Below are 17,215 nucleotides of genomic sequence, written 5' to 3' on the forward strand. Positions count from 1 at the left end.
TAAGGTTCATGTCTGTTGAGGTAATTAATATGATGTTGACACCTAATCCTGTGTAATTTGATTTTTCTAAAGCTTCTTTATGAGGGTGTGGCTGTGTTTCCACTTTTGATTTTGCAGAACCTGGAGTCAAGGTTGAAGGTTTTGCTGCCCGAAGATGTGGGTGCTGCTTTGATGGACGGTGTTGTGCTGTGCCATCTGGCCAATCACATTCGACCTCGTTCCGTGTCCAGCATTCATGTGCCCTCGCCAGCAGTAGTAAGTGACCACCTTAACAGCTTACTAGGCATTTGCATATAAAGGCAGTAAAAACTGCAGCATAGTGCACTAAGTTTCATCTGATGACATTCATGGGGTCGTAGGGTTTTGGAGATTGTAAATTAGTGCAATTTTCTCAAGAGTGCACACCATATTAGTGCCTGGCAATGCAAACAGTAATGTCATTAATGCTACATCCATTTGTATTGAAGCGTCTCACTTTTGGAAAGGAAAATCCTAAATTCTTAGGAAACCACGGTGCTCAAAGAAACGACCTTCAGACTTTAGCTTGGTTTCCATAATGTAGAACTGGCAGCATTTCATCCAAAAGAAACAATAAACAAGTGTAATGAGGAATGAGGAGTGATTGGTGACGGGTGATGACATTTAAATTACTCGCAAACGAGGGTGCTGTAGTATTATTTGGTAGATCATTCATTACTTCAATGCTTAAAAAAACATTGCTTGACATCCCTTTGTTGTGACATCAAAATATTTTTGCCATTATCATGGATTGAGCAAAATGGATTGAGAGATTTTAAATATTTACGATGCGAGTTTCAGTAAAAACTGGCTTGAGCATATCTGTTATGGGCCTGTCAGTGATGTCAAAATCAAAATCCACAAAAAAAAGGTGTGGTCAGAAATCATTATTTACCATTAAAAGAATGTCGATTTCACTTGAACACAAAAAAAATTTGGCAAATACTGCAAATATTTCATTCCTTACTCACATGAGGATTAACTCGCACTACATCCCCAGTATGAATGACGACATCTTTAAAAAAGCAAGGAAATATGGCAGTATTTTGATACAGAAGAAGGAAAGTAACATTATTATTTGGCCTGTTATAAATGCTGAGAACTGATGCTTTGTAAAACCTGCTAAAACAGAGAATTCAATTGGTGCTTACACATAATAATACTAACAACACAGTGTCTAAAATCTTATTTAAAAAATTGTAAAACTCAAGGAACCTCCCTTCTTCTAAAGATTATGAAGTAAGCAAACTCACACTGTAAAGAGCGTGCAAACCCTAAAGTAGTTACACCCTCCATTTATTATTACATAATACAAAATAATGCTTCACCGGCGTAAACTTTGAAAGTCCATCACATGAAATGGGTTAACTGTAAATGTGTGTCCCTCCACAGCCAAAGCTGAGTATGGCAAAGTGCCGGCGGAATGTTGAGAATTTTCTGGACGCGTGTAAAAAGCTTGGCGTGCCGCAGGTAAGCATTAACTTTCAGCAAGTGCTTTATACTAATCAAGGTGATCACTGGGGGTGGAGCCTAATCAGGGTACATTGGGTGTGAGTCTAAATACATTTCGGATGGTTTTGAATCACAGGGCAGTTTGCGTGATGCAATTACACACCCAGGAGCAGTTTGTAAACATAGCAACAGGGTAATTATTTTAACTACGTATTGGCAGCTTTCTTTTTCAGTACTGGGTGAGGGTTGAAGTGAGCGTGCAAAATGGACAGAGTTTTTTTTTTGCTGAGTGCGTAATGACGGTGATAAAAAAAAAAAAACCACATTCGCGTTGTAGGCGCTGAAATGATGGTACTGTTAGACGGCTTGCTGTTCTGATAAACAGATCGTTGTCAGGGCTGGTGAAATGGTTCTACATAACAAAAGTTTGACATGGGGAAGGAGGGGTTTGTTTGGTTTTCCACATCATGACGCATTCAGCCAAGTGTACCAGACCAAACAATGAAAAGTTGCTAGATTTTTACAGATCTTAGTACAGATGTTTTAGTATAACAATTAAACCATTTGTCATATGTACAAAGCACTCGCTAGTAGGAAGATGAACAAAAATAGTCATCCAACCCCAACACTATTGTTATTGTGGGACGAAAATGTTTAAAGATGGCTATGGAAGGAATGTGTGAAAGGGGTTGCATAGCAACAGACTATGTCCCTGCGAAACCAAAAGCATCTACGTGGGCATGCAGATGTTGGAGTTGGATCTTGAATCTATGAGTCCTGTTTTACTGTATGGCTTCCCTGCGGAATGATGGTATTCAGCTGCACTATAGGAAGAAGGCAAGCTGCTGAAGAGTATGACGCTCCCGGCAACGTTCTGCTGGGAAACCCTGGGTGGAGAATCGGCATGTGCACCTACCCAAACATCACTTTGGACCAGGTACACCGCGTTCATGACCTTGGTATTACTCCATTGCACCGGCCTCTTGTCACGAGGATCGGGGACTACGCCACAAGAATGATTTAAGGAACAAGATCATTTGCGTGAATTTAATTGGTATACTGAAAATCTGTACTACAATCTGTATCTGTAAAAATCTTCTAGCAACTTGATTGTTTGGTCTGGTACACTCGACTGAATGCATCATGAAGTGGAAAACCAACAAACAAGAAAAAAACAAAACAAATCCCACCTTCTTCTATGCCGTATTTTTTGTTGGGTAGAACGATTTCACCAGCCCTGGCAACCGTCGGTTTATCAGAACAGCAAGTTGTCTAACTTAATCACAAACTCGATATAAGGCCTACAAATTTCCGAATTTCCAATCCAGTCGAGCATCTATAGGATGTGAATGGAACAAATCTGATCTCCACCTCACAAGGTATAGGATTTACAGGATGTCCTGCTAACAACTGAGGTAGTTAGAGGACCGATAGTATATTAGCTAGGTACTAAATGATACATATGAATGTTTTGATATTGATATGTATTCATTATTATTATATGAAATAAATATTTAGACATTCGTCTATAAAATATCACCTGATGAGAGTTACAGCATTTGACTGTATTCAAGCAGATAATATAGTCCTATATACTTCAGAAGTTATCCAGAATCGTGGATTCAGGAAACCAGTTCTGTTGCCAGGAATAAGATGAGATGATGTGCTTCAGAACATGAATTATTATTTTGCCTTATCCACACTGTAAAAAAAAGGTTTCTTTGTCCCAACTGTTCCAGAATATTAACACTTTTATTTTTGTACCTTTTTGTGTGGCTTACCAATGGTCTACTTCTTGTGGTAAAGCCTCTGATAGGTAAACCTTGTTTATGCTTTACTGGTAGGAAAAAACAGCCCGTCTGTTGGGGTTTTTAAAAAATACCAGTGCATTCCTCCTTTCTTCCATGGAATAACTGAGCAACTGGTTGCCCAATAACTTTTGGTTACAAAGTGGTGGGGGATGGGTAAATTCACTTAACTCCAGTACACTGCATATGATGGCTAATACTACATTAAAATGCAATTTTGGTGACCTTTTAAACAATTCTAGAATGTAAGAACAGAGGCCTCAACCCTTAATGTGTTTCCTCCTGCAGGACAAGCTGTGTTTGCCTCATCACATCCTGGAGGAACGAGGTTTGGTGAAAGTCGGCATTACCGTTCAAGCCTTGCTGGATTTGTCGTCAACCAAGCCAACTCAGACATCTACCATGTAGCAGTCAAAGTGGGACAAAGCTCCCAAAAAAAATAAGGATACCCGGGCATTCCCTAGCATCAGCCTTATGTCCCTCTGAGCACTCTGCTATACGCCCTCCTTTATCCTCGGGACATAGGAAAACTTTCTCTGAGCAGAACGAACTACTCTTGCTGGAAGACACAACAGAAAGTTCTGGAACCTTCTAGCCTTAGTCCAATGGATCACAAGCTACTAAGAGACTGGAGAGAGAAAGAGAGAGTGGGATGGAGAGAAAATGAGAGTAGACAGATTATTATTGAGGACTACCTCATCTAGGATAGTGCATTTTGTCCTGTCTGTCTCTGACTCCATACAACTGTTTTGCAAATGTTGCACAAATCCGAAAAAAGGTCAGAAATGGCTTTTATTGTGTTTTTGGCTGCTAAATGCTCATCTGGCGAGCCAAAACCACTTACCAAACACTGTGTAACACAGGCAGCATACTTAACAGAAGCCTTGTGAGTTTTAGATTTACCTATGGGAATACTGGCTACTTCACTATTTATTTGCAAAATGTCATCACTATTTTTAAGATTTCCTGATCTGACAGACCCCAATACAACAAACTTCTTGATATATAGCCAGTCTCACAAAGCTGAATGGAAGCTTCACTTCTCTCTTTCTACCTCTCACTATCTCTTGTCCCCATCAATCTCTGCTAGATAAAGATAAGGCCTGGAAAATCTCAGACAGCTGATTGGCTGATATGGAGCAATGGGCAGACATTATCACATAGTGGAAATGAAAAGAAAGCCCTTCTCCTGCATGAAGCCAGTAAATCCACTCAATCGGAATAGCGTTTGAAGAAATTTCTTGTACACTTGTATGAAGAACACTGATTTTAAGCCGTGGAGAGAAGAAGGGAGGGTCAATGATAAGTGTGTTTCTCAGAAAACGAAGTGTGGAATGTACAGAAGATCTGGCTGATGGACCAACATTTACAAAAAAAGACATTTTTTATCACAGGGAATAGTATCACGGGGTCTAGTATAAAGTCATAAAGTTAAGTTTTAGGTGAAACGTGCCATGCTTCAGGTTAAGTTTTTGATGATTTGTAAATGTTAAGCACAGTACGCAAATATTCGCACACACACAACATTGGAACCTTCAATATAATTTCTAGGTTATAAATAATAATAAATGCAATCAAAGCATTAACATAAACGGAACGCAGTACAATTCATTGCATTGTGTGAGCAATTCTGATTTTAAAGAAAGAAGCAAATCAGAGTCGTATGTTTCTAAGAAATTCCTAACTTTTTTCTCATTACTTAATTTTCATTATTTTAATTTCACTAATTATTCTAATTGTGTCTTCTGTTTTTTTTTTCTTTTTCTCTGAGCTCTCCATGTGTCTGTCCTGTACTCTGAACATGAAGTAGTTATAGACAGGTGATGTGACTGGCACCAATCCCTGACGTTCTAATTGTAAAGAGAGCTGCCCAAAAATGATTTATGTATTTATTGTATATTTATTCATAATTTTTCTATATGCAACGTTTTTTTTAACATCCCTGACTTAAAAAAAAAACAGCATCAGAAATATGCCTTATTTGCTATTCTGGGGTGTTTCATTATCATGCTTTGGCTGGAGGTGAGGTGGGATCAGTCTTAATTAGAACGTGACAAGGATTAGTCTTTTGAAAACTGATTTTGTTTAGCCTCCCCCAAAAACCCCTCTGAATGCTGACATGTTGCGACGACTGAGGTGTTTCTTTATAACCCGCATATAAAAACTTTTATCAGGCTTTCCACCTAAATGGAAAATAAGTAGACGTTCATTCATGCCTTTTTGGCAAAAAATAAATAAATAAATATACATATAAGAATTAAAAGACAGAAAATTCTTTTTTAAATTTTAAAACTCATGAGAAAAAACTAATTTTGGGATTGTAGTATCAGGATGCAACACAAGACAATTGAAAAAAGAGATACTGGAGTGAAAAAGTTTAAGCTTAATATCGGTTTTATATACGGAGTCTACCAACTCAGTCAAAGCACTTTAATGTATTAAATTGACACTTCCTTTGTTGAAGCCGTCACGTGCACAATGCCTCATACTTATAATGGTAATCTTGGGGTTACAGTGTATTGGACATGCGTCTGTCAGTTTGATTTAAACACAGGTTGCAATGTGTTTATTACCAGCCGTTGCGTGCGTTCTGCCTTTTTGCCATTTTTCTTTTTGTCCAAGTTGAAATGTTCGGCAGCAGGAATGAGACATCAACAAAGCGTGTTATAAAATCCTAAAATCTTCATAAAAGAACATGTTCTCGAACACCTCCCAGCCAAAACACACCCACGCTGAATGAGTGCACTTGCGTCAAATCGGATATCTTAACTCCACATCTCTGTTTTTTCTTTTCCTTTCTTTTCTTCGTTCATTCTTTCTTTCTCCCTCTTTCTCTCTCTCTCTCTCTCTCGCTCTCTCTCTTTCTTTTATATATTCACAAAAACAATGTTCAACACACAAAAGAAAGGTTATATAAATATCGATATCAAATTCAAGTCAGCTGCATCTTAATATGAGAACTAGTTGATCAGTGTTTCAAAGGTGCCAATGAGCCCATGATACTATTTTACTATGACTGGTTAATCTTTTTTTTCCCAGCTCCATGTTTCAAAAAGGAAGTCTTTCTTGTCCTTCCTCCATCATTGTTCCCAAGCATTCTTACATAACATAATCGATTGTACATAATCTGTGCAATGCAACATTGAATGGTGATTATGGTGTTGGTGCATTATGCAAATGCATTAGTGCAGTTTTTGTGCCAGGAGGGATATATTTTGCCCTCAAAATGTAAAGCTATAGACTGCCGTGTTTCTTTTCAAATCACTAACATTCCTCATACAGTTTCTTAAATCAAACTCTTTTGTTAAATCACATTGACTTTTTTTGTTTTTTTCCAAGCAAAAATAAAATTACTGCACATTAATGAATTGTGAACTGTTATAGCATGTGAGTCATGACTTACATCAGATTAAGACCACAGATCATTTTTTTGGAAATAAAGCATGTGCAGTACATTAATTTCCTTGCAAATCTGTATTATTCTGTAAAAAAGCAGGTGTCAATGTGCACACTTTTTTTTTGTCATGACAGCAAGACTGCTGTGAAGATGTGTGTAGATAAATGTTTTGTATGAAACATGACTTTGTTTGCATGCTTGGATCCTCTGTGATCAACTTGCCATTTCTGTATAAACTCTGTATAAAAGTATTAGAACATTTCTTAAAAAAAAAATAAACATGGAAATAAATGAACGGCTTTAAAGGTCACAAAGGAAAAAAGTTCCAATTAAAACAGCCTTTTCCAGTTGTGTTTGCATGTTAATTTGAAATGTGTTTTTAAATGTGTGATCGATGTTAAGTTCTGATATTTCTGGCTTTCTTCAGCTCACTTTATGTCGAAGACGTCCCATCTGTGCCTCGTACTTCACACAGTGTCTTCTTATTGTTTATGCAAAAGAACATGAGGATATGCAGAGCATTTTTGTAGGTCTATTAGGGATGTGTGTACATTAGGTTTGTATTATGAGTTTAACAGATTTATTTATTAAAAAAAAAAAAAAAAAAACAATGCAGCTGAAATCTCAGGTATAAACATCTTATTTTTGCATGGGCAATTGAAGGATTAAATCTTGCAAAAAATTGATGAGCAAAAGAGATTACACTTTGTTGCTGTCTATTATTAATATCAGATTACACTTTCCTCATTATTTCTTAAGAAATACGACTTTCCAGTTCCCTGGAAAAAGGGAAATGCATTATATTCAGGAAAAAGGAAGGAAATCCAGAGGTCATAGGAACAGAGGAACATAGAACAATCCAGGTGCCTGATTGTGTTTCATCATATCCTACTAAACAAAAAAAATCATGCCACTGTATCCTAAAGATCCCAACTATAAGATTTGATTTGACAAGTCAATAATATAAACATATTTAATAGGTTATGTGCTTGAAACCCACATAACAGGCTTCAAAGAATTCCCAAAAATCCACTTCTTCATGATGGTTCCCTGATAAAAAATGTTAAAAAAAAAAAAAAAAAGCACAGACGTTAATAATGAAATCAAACATTTCACCTTTCAGATGTGACTGGGCGCCAGAAACAAAGCGATGCCTTCGAAATTGGGCGTCACATACTCTTGGTTCTGTGAGTGTGCATATGACTGTGTAAAAATGATGTTTAGAAAGGAGAGTTTTTATATTCTGTGGAAGACGATGATGAGTTTGGATGGCTCGGCTCGCTTACACAGTACAGTCTACTGTACCTAATCCCCACTTCCATTCCTCACATGTATCACATTTCTGTGATAAGTGACAGGTTATCTCTAAGAACATCCCAAACATGACTAACAGAGATAGAAATATGACACATTGTGATCACACAGGAAATTGCAAAACAACAAAAATTTTTAAAATACTTTAGCAATCAAACAGCCCATGTACAAGTGTGATATGTTCAGGGTTATATTTCCAGTCCTGAGAAATTCTTTTTTTTTTCATAATAAAATCTTTTAAAAATGTGCATGTCCTCTGAGGTAAATAAGCAGCCAATGTTTATTCATGATTCATGCTTGACACATTTCAAAGATTCAGAAGATGAATCAAAAGTAAATGCATGACTCATAAATGTAAATCTCTCATGGTCATCGTTCATGGCTTGCATTCATCTTTTCCCAAAAAGCATTCCCAAGTTTTTTTGTTTTGACATGGTCTGCCACCTACTGCAGATTATTTCAATATAATGAGAAAACTAGTTGTTGGTACTTGAAAACTGTCTTAGGAATTTTTAATATTCCATTTTTTTCTATTCGATTATTGAAAAGCTTTTAAAATTGTCCCACACACTCAAAGTGTCATTACAGCTAAAGTATTATTGGGCACAGGACGGCTCTGGATTGCAATTCAATAAGATTTATGTACCGTATTTTGTATTTGGCTGCAGCAGATTTAATATTAGGCACAATGTGTCTGGGAAGCCTTTCATTCCTCTTCAGTTTATTTCATTCATCAATCCTGGTTAAAGTGGAAATCACATCCCAGGGGCAATTTATCTTAATCAGCACACCTACAAACATGCCTGTGGGAAGAAATACTACCAAACCCAAAAGAAACCCTTTAGAGCAAAGAAGGACATGTAAATCTCTGCACACATACAGTAGAGCCTACACACTTTATTGTTGTAGTTTTTAAACTTCTAAACGAGACGGTCCGTTAGCTGTGCACATATTACAAGATGATCCATTTTTCTATAGATGTACCAAGTAGAATATCTCCAAGTTCATTTGCATACACAAATATTTCCAAAGCAGTACTTGTAGCAGCTTAAAGCAAAAGAATATATGGAAATATAGTCAAGTCAAGACTATAATTAAATTATTTAGAATGTGATATACATTAGAGTGAAATGTGTATAAAGTTTAGCATGAACAGACAATACAGCCTCAGATCTCATTCTCATCAAACCCTTAACCAGTTCAGACACATGCCTGATTAATGTCTTTAAAAGTCTGCCTCTAGGTGGAGCTGTACTCGTTCTGAACAAAAGGCGAACTGTGTCAGTGTTGAACCCTCAGACTGTTTTCGGAGAACAGTGTGTAAACACACACCGAGAGCATCCCTACAGAGAAGTGCTCCGTCTTGCCACTCAAGAATATTCAGTGAGTTTTTCTAATTCAATTATTCCTCATCCTACTATTTCTTTATTTCAGTGGTGTCTCTTTGTAAACCATTTTATCTATAATTCCTTTGTTCTTTTCAAACTTTTCTGAATCTTTGCATTACATGTAGGTTTGGTGTAACCTATAGAAGTAATAACCTATAACCTATAACCATTATAACCATTATAACCATTACACAGGGCTTATGTGACTGAAGAACAGATTGGTTTGATGGCATGTATAAGTATAGGTTTATATGTTGATGTTGAGGAGTTTTCCTACAGGTCATTGTGTGTAATGTGTGTGTAATGTGTGTGTGTGTGTGTGAGAGAGAGAGAGAGAGAGAGAGAGAGAGAGAGAGAGAGAGAGAGAGAGAGAAGAAATTATATGATTTTGTTTTATGATGTGTTACTTGCTCAAAAGTAATTTGATAATTGACTGATGAGCAGTTTAATGCCTGGGTGTGGTCTATTCCTTAATTATTTCATGACAAAGAAAAAAAAAAGTTCTTGAGTTAATTAGAAGTGTTCTTTAGTAATTTAAAGTGTTAAATCTGACTTGGTTTCTGTTCATACAAACTCTCCATGTGTGTTGATGCAAGTGAAAGATGCTATCATTACGCTGAAAACAAGACCGACCAATCAGTCTGATAGAGACAGCAGAAAGGTTGAGTGCTTAAATGAACAATCTGGTACATTCTTAAAAAGTAGTAATGCTCAGCATCACTAAAATGCCTGGAAGACCATTAGAGAGACAGTGGGTTTACATTAAGATGCCTCAAGATGCCACCCACTGGTAACACTCATAAAAATAGCTGTCCAGTTCTAATACATGATTAATATGTAACAGATTTATAGGAAGAATCGGATCAATAGAGTGCCACATCATCTGTCAAACATGGAGGTAGTGTTATGGCATGTATGACTCTAAATAGAACTGGTCACTGTAGTGTATAGAGCTGCAATTTCTGCTCTGATTCTGATTCACAGTACAGAAAGATAATGAATCACAGCAACCCAAGAGCTTCTTAAGGCCAAGAAATGAAATGTTCTTGAAATTCAGTCACCCGAGCAGGCTTTTTATTTAATGAATCCAAAATTGAAGACATACCCAAGCAGCAAACCCATAAAACAAGCAGCAGTATTCTGTGATGAGTTTCAGTAATGGATCCAAGTGTTCAAGCCTGGTTTTTTGTTCAATTCTTTTTGAGCCTGTGAAAATAACTAGCAATAATTCAAGATAAAATCCCTCATTATGAAACCTACACCTTTCACATCACTATTTAACCCCATCTTCTGTTTATCTCAGGAATAACACCATAAATTCATCATTGAAGGATGATTTTGTGCCAAACATGGACCTGGATATGTTTAGTCACCTTTGTTTTGTTGACTACACACATGTCACGCTCATTCGGCGTAGCAAAGGTTTCAGGTGAGCTTTTTTGATTGGCCAATGCTGTGTGCCTCTTTAGTCTGTTACTAATGACTCAATAAAAGGCAGTGCCTCTGATCACACCTAATGACTTTTCTTTTCTTCAGTGGGTCCTCCAGAAAACATAAAGATCATCGATCCAGGTCATCTGGGTTACTTGAACATTGAGTGGACTAAACCAGGTAGCTTGCATGACCTCACAAACTGCACTATTCGCTACCAACTCCGCTTTTATGACACGTATACAGGGAGATGGAAGGTATGCATCTGAATACACACTAAAACACACATTCCTGTGCATTTTCAAACCTTAAAAACAGAATGGAAAAAAGACAGCCGATGCTAGTTTTGTTTGTTAATGCCTAGCCTGAAGGAAAGCCGAAACAAATAGTATGGTGTGATCATTTGAGTTAAAAATGTAAATTTTACCACACCCGTTTTGTTAAAATAATAATAATAATAATAATTTGTTATCTTTGTTTTCTTTACATAATAACTTCTTTTGAGACAGAGGCTGACTTCCTTGAATTTTTGTACGTTTTAGAAGATTTGGCTCAAGGCATTTCTCTTGAACTTTTGCAATAAGATCATTGTTACCTGTTCAATCAATGAATCAATCAACGTCATACTCATTTTCCATTTCAATAACGGACCACGCCTATTAGAATTCCCAAGTAGATTTGTTATCACACTTTCTAAAGTTTACCTGAACGGACCATGACACTGTGAACGAGGGTGCAGCTAAAGAAACCGCATGCACAATCGCTTCCTTAAAACGACTAGCATTAAATCACATTCCACATTTTTTCACAAGTGTCACCAGGAGGCAATGGATGTACATCCTAAACATGTAACACTTCGACATGATATAGAAAATACTGCATCACCGTGAAGAAAAGAGAAAATCATGATTTTAACTTTAGCCTCTTCAGTAGTAGCTAGCATCCTGTTAGCTAATGCATTACTAAACCCTACTTAAATAGTTACACAATGCTAGTTTGTGCTAAGAACATGTTTTCCCATCATTGACCACTACAACATTCCTTAGCATTGTAATTTGTGTAGATTTGTGTCAGAAATGCACAATATGTTCCTTAGTGTACAAAAATTAAAAAAGTATTACGGTTCATATCCTCTCCACTGAATTGTATTTCTTTGCTCATATTACTTCTGCAGCTCATTTGCCAAATTCATATCCGTTTTTGTTAAGTTGGCGCACAGCAATGATTTGAATCTATGTGTCTTTTAGAAATGTCCTGACTTGTGTGTGCTTGGTGTGACTCGCAGGGTGTACAGACGTCCAGGTTATATTACTCGGACCAGTTTGACCTGGAGAAACCCATCCAGGTGCGGCTGCTCACGCTGCTGAAGGGTTCATGCACCAATGGGACGGATGTTCTAGGAGAGGAAGTCGAGCTTGTGCACATGCCTGAACACAAAGGTATGTTTGAATTACATGCACTTTTCCACTTTGTTGAACTTTAATCTGTTTTAGATCTTTCTATCCAAACATTTTCTACCAAAAACAACACACTATCAAGATTATTTAGGGAAGTGGTAATGTTAACCAGCGATCTCAATATAGAGGCTTACAGTTAAGACTCTAAAAGATCTAATGGCACAACTTGTGTTTATATAGTGTAAAGATAAGTGTACACAAAGTCAGTGTTTACCCAAGGCCACATTTTCCATTGTTGGTTTTTGTTTAGTTGGTCATTTATTACTGCATAGTGAATTAGTTTTAATCTTGATGAGATTGACATTTCCTAACCCCCTTTCCCCCCACATGATGGATTTAGACTTGAAATTCTAGTGTATAGTGTTCCTACTGTAAAATCCATCCTTCTTTTACTCTTAATATAGTTATGGTTGGAGGTTAATTTTAACTTATAAGAAAATGTGTTTAAAGACTAGTCAAGCTTACAGTCTAATGTGCAATTTGCCCAACAGGATTAATGTAAATCAAAAGAACTGAAAAACTAACTACAGTAGGTATGACGATTAAAGATCTGTGTCTATTTCCTCAAATTAATTCCAGCAAACTACTTGAAAGAATTGACTAATTCAATTAAGAGATGCTTGAAGACATTTGTTGGAAACTCTGTGTATCTGTAATGTAATGGATAAATAGTGCATAATAAATTCCTTTGAAGTCCAGGCATGTAATCAAGCCACAATTATCAATTGTCCTCTTGCAGTCTGAACCTCAATTTGACCAAGAGTTGGCAAAAGGGATGCTTTTTTTTCAAATATTCCCAGTAAATATAAAGGTCATATTGTTTAGTCAGTTTTTGGCATTTGAAGCAAGAAATCACTGTGCTGTGAAGGTCTGTGTGGAGAACTGAATCATGAGGCCTCAAGTTTGTCTTTCCTAGAAATGTTGTGACTTTTACAGAACTCACTCTCCCTTTATTCTTTATAACGAAGTTAAAGTCCTTCACTATTTAACTATTTAACATGTCTTAACAGCTATACTGACCACAACACACAAATCTAGATTTTACCCCACTATGAGGGGAAATAAGTATTACATATCTTTATTAGAAGGCATTTCATGGCTGAGGGAATAAATTCATTAATTAAAGGCCAAATAGTATAAACTGAAAAGTACTCAAAATAATGATGTATTTAATCTGTCCGGATGAACACATGGTTCTAATATTGAAATATTGATTTGTCTCAGGTGTGGCTGGCTCAAGAATAAGGGATTTCCACTGTGTTTATTTTAACAAGGAGTACATGGAGTGCACATGGGAGCCTGGCAGTGCCGAGCCAGCTGGCTCAAAACGCTACCTCTATTACTGGTAAATCCCTAAGTCATACTTAATTTAACTTGAGAGGCCTGATACCATCAGACTAATGACTTAAATAAATATTAAAATTAAATTAAGGCCACTGGTTACATTCAACTTGTCCTATTTCTTTAGGCAAAGAACAATGCAAGAAACGAAGGAATGTCCAGAGTACGTCCCTTCTCATGAGCGCCGCAAAGGATGTAGATTTCCTCCCGATTCACTCCTGGATTTTTCTGAGTTTAATATTTGTGTTAATGGCTCTTCTCACGCGGGGGATTTAGAGCCGGCTTTTTTCTCCCTGGCGACACAAAACCATGGTAATTGCACTTCTGAATCATAACTGCTCAAAACATTGTCACGTGTGAATTTAATAACATTTAATAACAAGTTCAAATAAGTCTTTGGCCATTTGGTGTGGTACATGGCTGAGAAATCTTTAACCATCCCTCTACTTTGTCCCCCAGTCAAACCTGCAGCTGTGTCTAATCTGCACTTGGCTCATAATGACAGCCAGGTGCAAGTATGGTGGGATCCTCCATCAGGTCCCATTGCAGCACATTGTCTGGAGTATGAGCTCCAAATAACCACGAAGAATCACAATGGCAGCGAGCAGCAGGTGAGCACACAGCACATCAGTATTAGAGATCGGAATCGTATTATATTACACTTGAATTCTTTGCACCTGGTTCTCCCCTGGCATCTCCTGCTAATGTTGGATTTGTCTTATACGGTTTCACACTGGTAGGTCATAATTTGGCTTTGATTTTTTTCCCCCTTTCCACAGACAGCTGTGATGGAGGAGACAGCGTTTGATTTCCACCAACATCCTGAAACCGAGAGAACCTGTTTCCAGGTCAGATCTAAAGTGAACATGTACTGTGCTGACAATGGCTTTTGGAGTGAGTGGAGCAAACTAAGCTGCATTCCAGGTACATCACAATTAAATTTTTATAAATGCTGATGTCCGTGCTCCACACACGAATCCTAAACCCACTTCCTTTTTTCAACAGAGATTAACCAAGAAGAAATTGCATGCACATTCTGGAGCCCTTTGCCGAAGCTCGCCGCTGCAGCCAGTGTGATTGTTGTGTTTGGCACCGTCTGTCTCATACTGTGGATGCTCACGAAGATGTAAGTTTATGATTGAATGAGTCCTTAACTGTTTGGTTAGCATTTTATTAAACTGACAAATACTTAAAAGTCACAGTCAGGGCTAGGACTGCCTTTGTTTGATTACCAATTAACAATATATATATATATATATATATATATATATATATATATATATATATATATATATATATATATATATATATATTAATTTCAATTACAAATATACATTTCTATTAACTTTTCAATTAGAGAAGTTTTAATAGGTTTAATTAAATAACAGGCAATAACTGCAAAACTAATATATATCAGCTAATCTGTCACAGGACAAAAATATAATCAAGTCTATCAAATGTTCAAAATTCGTCAATATCAGACCAAAATTTGACCTGTTTTTTACTCCTGCACCCATTCTGCCACCATGTCTTACTTGGATTTGTAGCTGTGATTTGGTCAATTCTATCAAGAAACAAATCTAACTGGAACAAGACAATGTTAATTTGAACCCTTTAAATTACTATATAAACTACCAAATAACTGCGAGATTATATTTTCTAATAGAGAAGTAAATATTAGGAAATACAACCATAAAAATATTGATAAAGCCTGAAAACCAATTAAGGTATAGACACATGCAATTGATTACTAACTGAAATTACTGATATAAATCCTCCACCATTTCTATCCAAAGTGTTTTTACTCTAAAAGTAAAACTAATTTCTAATACACATTATTGTCAAATATTTCTATTATTCGTTTGCCAAGTATTGGTCACAGCTTAGTTAATTACATACCCAGAATCCCCTTTTCAGTACAGTAGCCAAGATTATTTGTTTCTCAGAAAAACATCATAATCAGAGTTTAAATCGAAGTCTGGCTGTTTTCAGGACACATCACAAAACCCCACTGTTCATTGTTAGAGTATAACAGCATGCCCTGACGTGTTTGCTTATACAACAATCATGAAAGCGTCCTTTGGTTGGAACCCACACTTTGACCAGTCATATCAGGGTATATTTCACATTTTCCCATGCTCTTTGTGTATTTTTCCAGATGGAGGAATAGAAATGAACAAAAGCATGCTTTCCGTGCTTTGTACCAGGAGAAGGTCCAGAAGGTGATCCCTCCCATATTAAACCCTATGGTTTAATATTTATTCTGCAATGGACACATGGACACTGCAGCATGTGCAAGTACATTCGGACCCTATGTCAGTTCCCAGCCTGTCTGTTTACAGTACTGAACGATTTGAGTCTGGACACTGGTTTTTCTCTAAAGATGCACAACGGAACATGGATAAATCCTGCACCTATTTACAGAGATTGTAGTCACTCTGTGAAAATCTAAATGTTTGTGGCAGCATAGCACTACCAAACAGTGTTTCCTTTCTGAATGTATTTACTGTGTTGTTTACTTATTTTTATATACTGTATTGACATCTAAAGTTACTCATAAAATGCCAGAATTCTTGCCAATCTTTATACAATCATACATTGTACGTTTTTACTGAATGTTTTTACCATGTTATTTTTGTATGATAAAATTTACTGTCTGTTATTTTACTGTCAACATTTTTTTTTTTTTTATGTAAACAGAATTCCATTCCTTTCACTCTCTACAGTTTACAACTGTATGTTACAAGGTCAACATGTTGTTTTTAACCTCATTTTTCTCCTAAGTGTATCATAGCAAACTCACAATAAAAGCTTTGTCTTTCATTATATCGCAACAGCTTCCTGGGAGACGGGTAGCAGGTGCTTCTTTGGCAACCCATGAAGTCAAACAGTTGAATGATCTTGTAGAAGTGTGTTTTATAGGCGGTTCTGATACTTGTGATTGAAGAGCATCACACTGATCGCGTATTGAGAAATTAACAAAAACACAGCCAATTGATCTTGATTACATTCCTGATCAGACAGCCAGCCGTAGGCTAAACTTGTCTGTGTGATTTTCTCAGGTTGGCTTTATCACTGTCAAGAATATATGACACCAAGTGAAGCCAAAAGAAAGTGAAAACATTAAGACTAAAGTACTATATGTGAACTCCAGAGGAATTAATGACTGAACCGGTCTGTTGATGGCTGCTAGTAATCTACGACTACAGATGATGACAGATGTTTGTTAAAAAAAACATTAGAGTTGAGTCTAATTTGTTGACTTCTTGCTGACATCTAAATGCAGGTTTTGTCAGGTTGAATGCCAAACACAAATTGCTACATGGGTTTTCCAAATCATATCCAGGGCCTTGAGGTTAATCTTGTACACACATTTCTCATGTAAATCCTTTTTTCTTCTTTTCTTAAATCTTTCTTTAAGTGTTGACTGCATCCGTCTTCTCCAGCCAGTCACTTTAATTACACATTCCAGCAGTTTTGTAGATTTAGCGATGGTATGCTATTGTAAATGTAGTAAGGCCCCATCTTGCAGGTTGGACGATGCATTCAATTGATACTTATAAAAGCCAATGTAAAGTGCCTTGAAAACGAGTCTACAGCAATTTTTAC

The 17,215-nt window shown here is 36.8% G+C and overlaps 2 protein-coding genes across 7 annotated transcripts in view; both read left to right on the forward strand.

The window, feature by feature from the left end:
• Positions 1-6,956, forward strand: part of lrch2 (leucine-rich repeats and calponin homology (CH) domain containing 2) — a 47,844-nt gene extending 40,888 nt beyond the window's left edge. For all 6 annotated transcript variants that reach the window (XM_046839441.1, XM_046839444.1, XM_046839442.1 and 3 more), the window contains 3 exons: positions 118-255; positions 1,411-1,488; positions 3,567-6,956. In XM_046839441.1, the coding sequence (XP_046695397.1) occupies positions 118-255; positions 1,411-1,488; positions 3,567-3,686 (336 nt within the window). In that variant the 3' untranslated portion in view covers positions 3,687-6,956. The remainder of the gene's footprint in view (positions 1-117; positions 256-1,410; positions 1,489-3,566) is intronic.
• Positions 6,957-9,227: 2,271 nt separating this feature from the next.
• On the forward strand, positions 9,228-16,432 carry il13ra2 (interleukin 13 receptor, alpha 2). Its single transcript, XM_046839492.1, has 10 exons — positions 9,228-9,372; positions 10,681-10,806; positions 10,914-11,065; positions 12,094-12,247; positions 13,490-13,610; positions 13,734-13,918; positions 14,066-14,217; positions 14,386-14,530; positions 14,612-14,732; positions 15,765-16,432. Exons 2-10 carry the CDS (start codon positions 10,710-10,712, stop codon positions 15,859-15,861), a joined length of 1,224 nt encoding a protein of 407 aa, XP_046695448.1. The 5' UTR covers positions 9,228-9,372; positions 10,681-10,709; the 3' UTR covers positions 15,862-16,432.
• The last annotated feature ends 783 nt before the right edge of the window (positions 16,433-17,215 follow it).

This window comes from Silurus meridionalis, chromosome 25 (genome assembly GCF_014805685.1).
Source record: "Silurus meridionalis isolate SWU-2019-XX chromosome 25, ASM1480568v1, whole genome shotgun sequence".
NCBI classification, from domain to species: domain Eukaryota; kingdom Metazoa; phylum Chordata; class Actinopteri; order Siluriformes; family Siluridae; genus Silurus; species Silurus meridionalis.

Coding starts and splice junctions, on each gene's coding strand:
- il13ra2 (XM_046839492.1), top strand. CDS start 10,710: ATGATTTTGTGCCAAACATGGACCTGGATATGTTTAGTCACCTTTGTT. Junction 12,248..13,489: donor GCACATGCCTGAACACAAAG/GTATGTTTGAAT, acceptor GATTTGTCTCAG/GTGTGGCTGGCTCAAGAATA. Junction 14,733..15,764: donor CTGTGGATGCTCACGAAGAT/GTAAGTTTATGA, acceptor GTATTTTTCCAG/ATGGAGGAATAGAAATGAAC.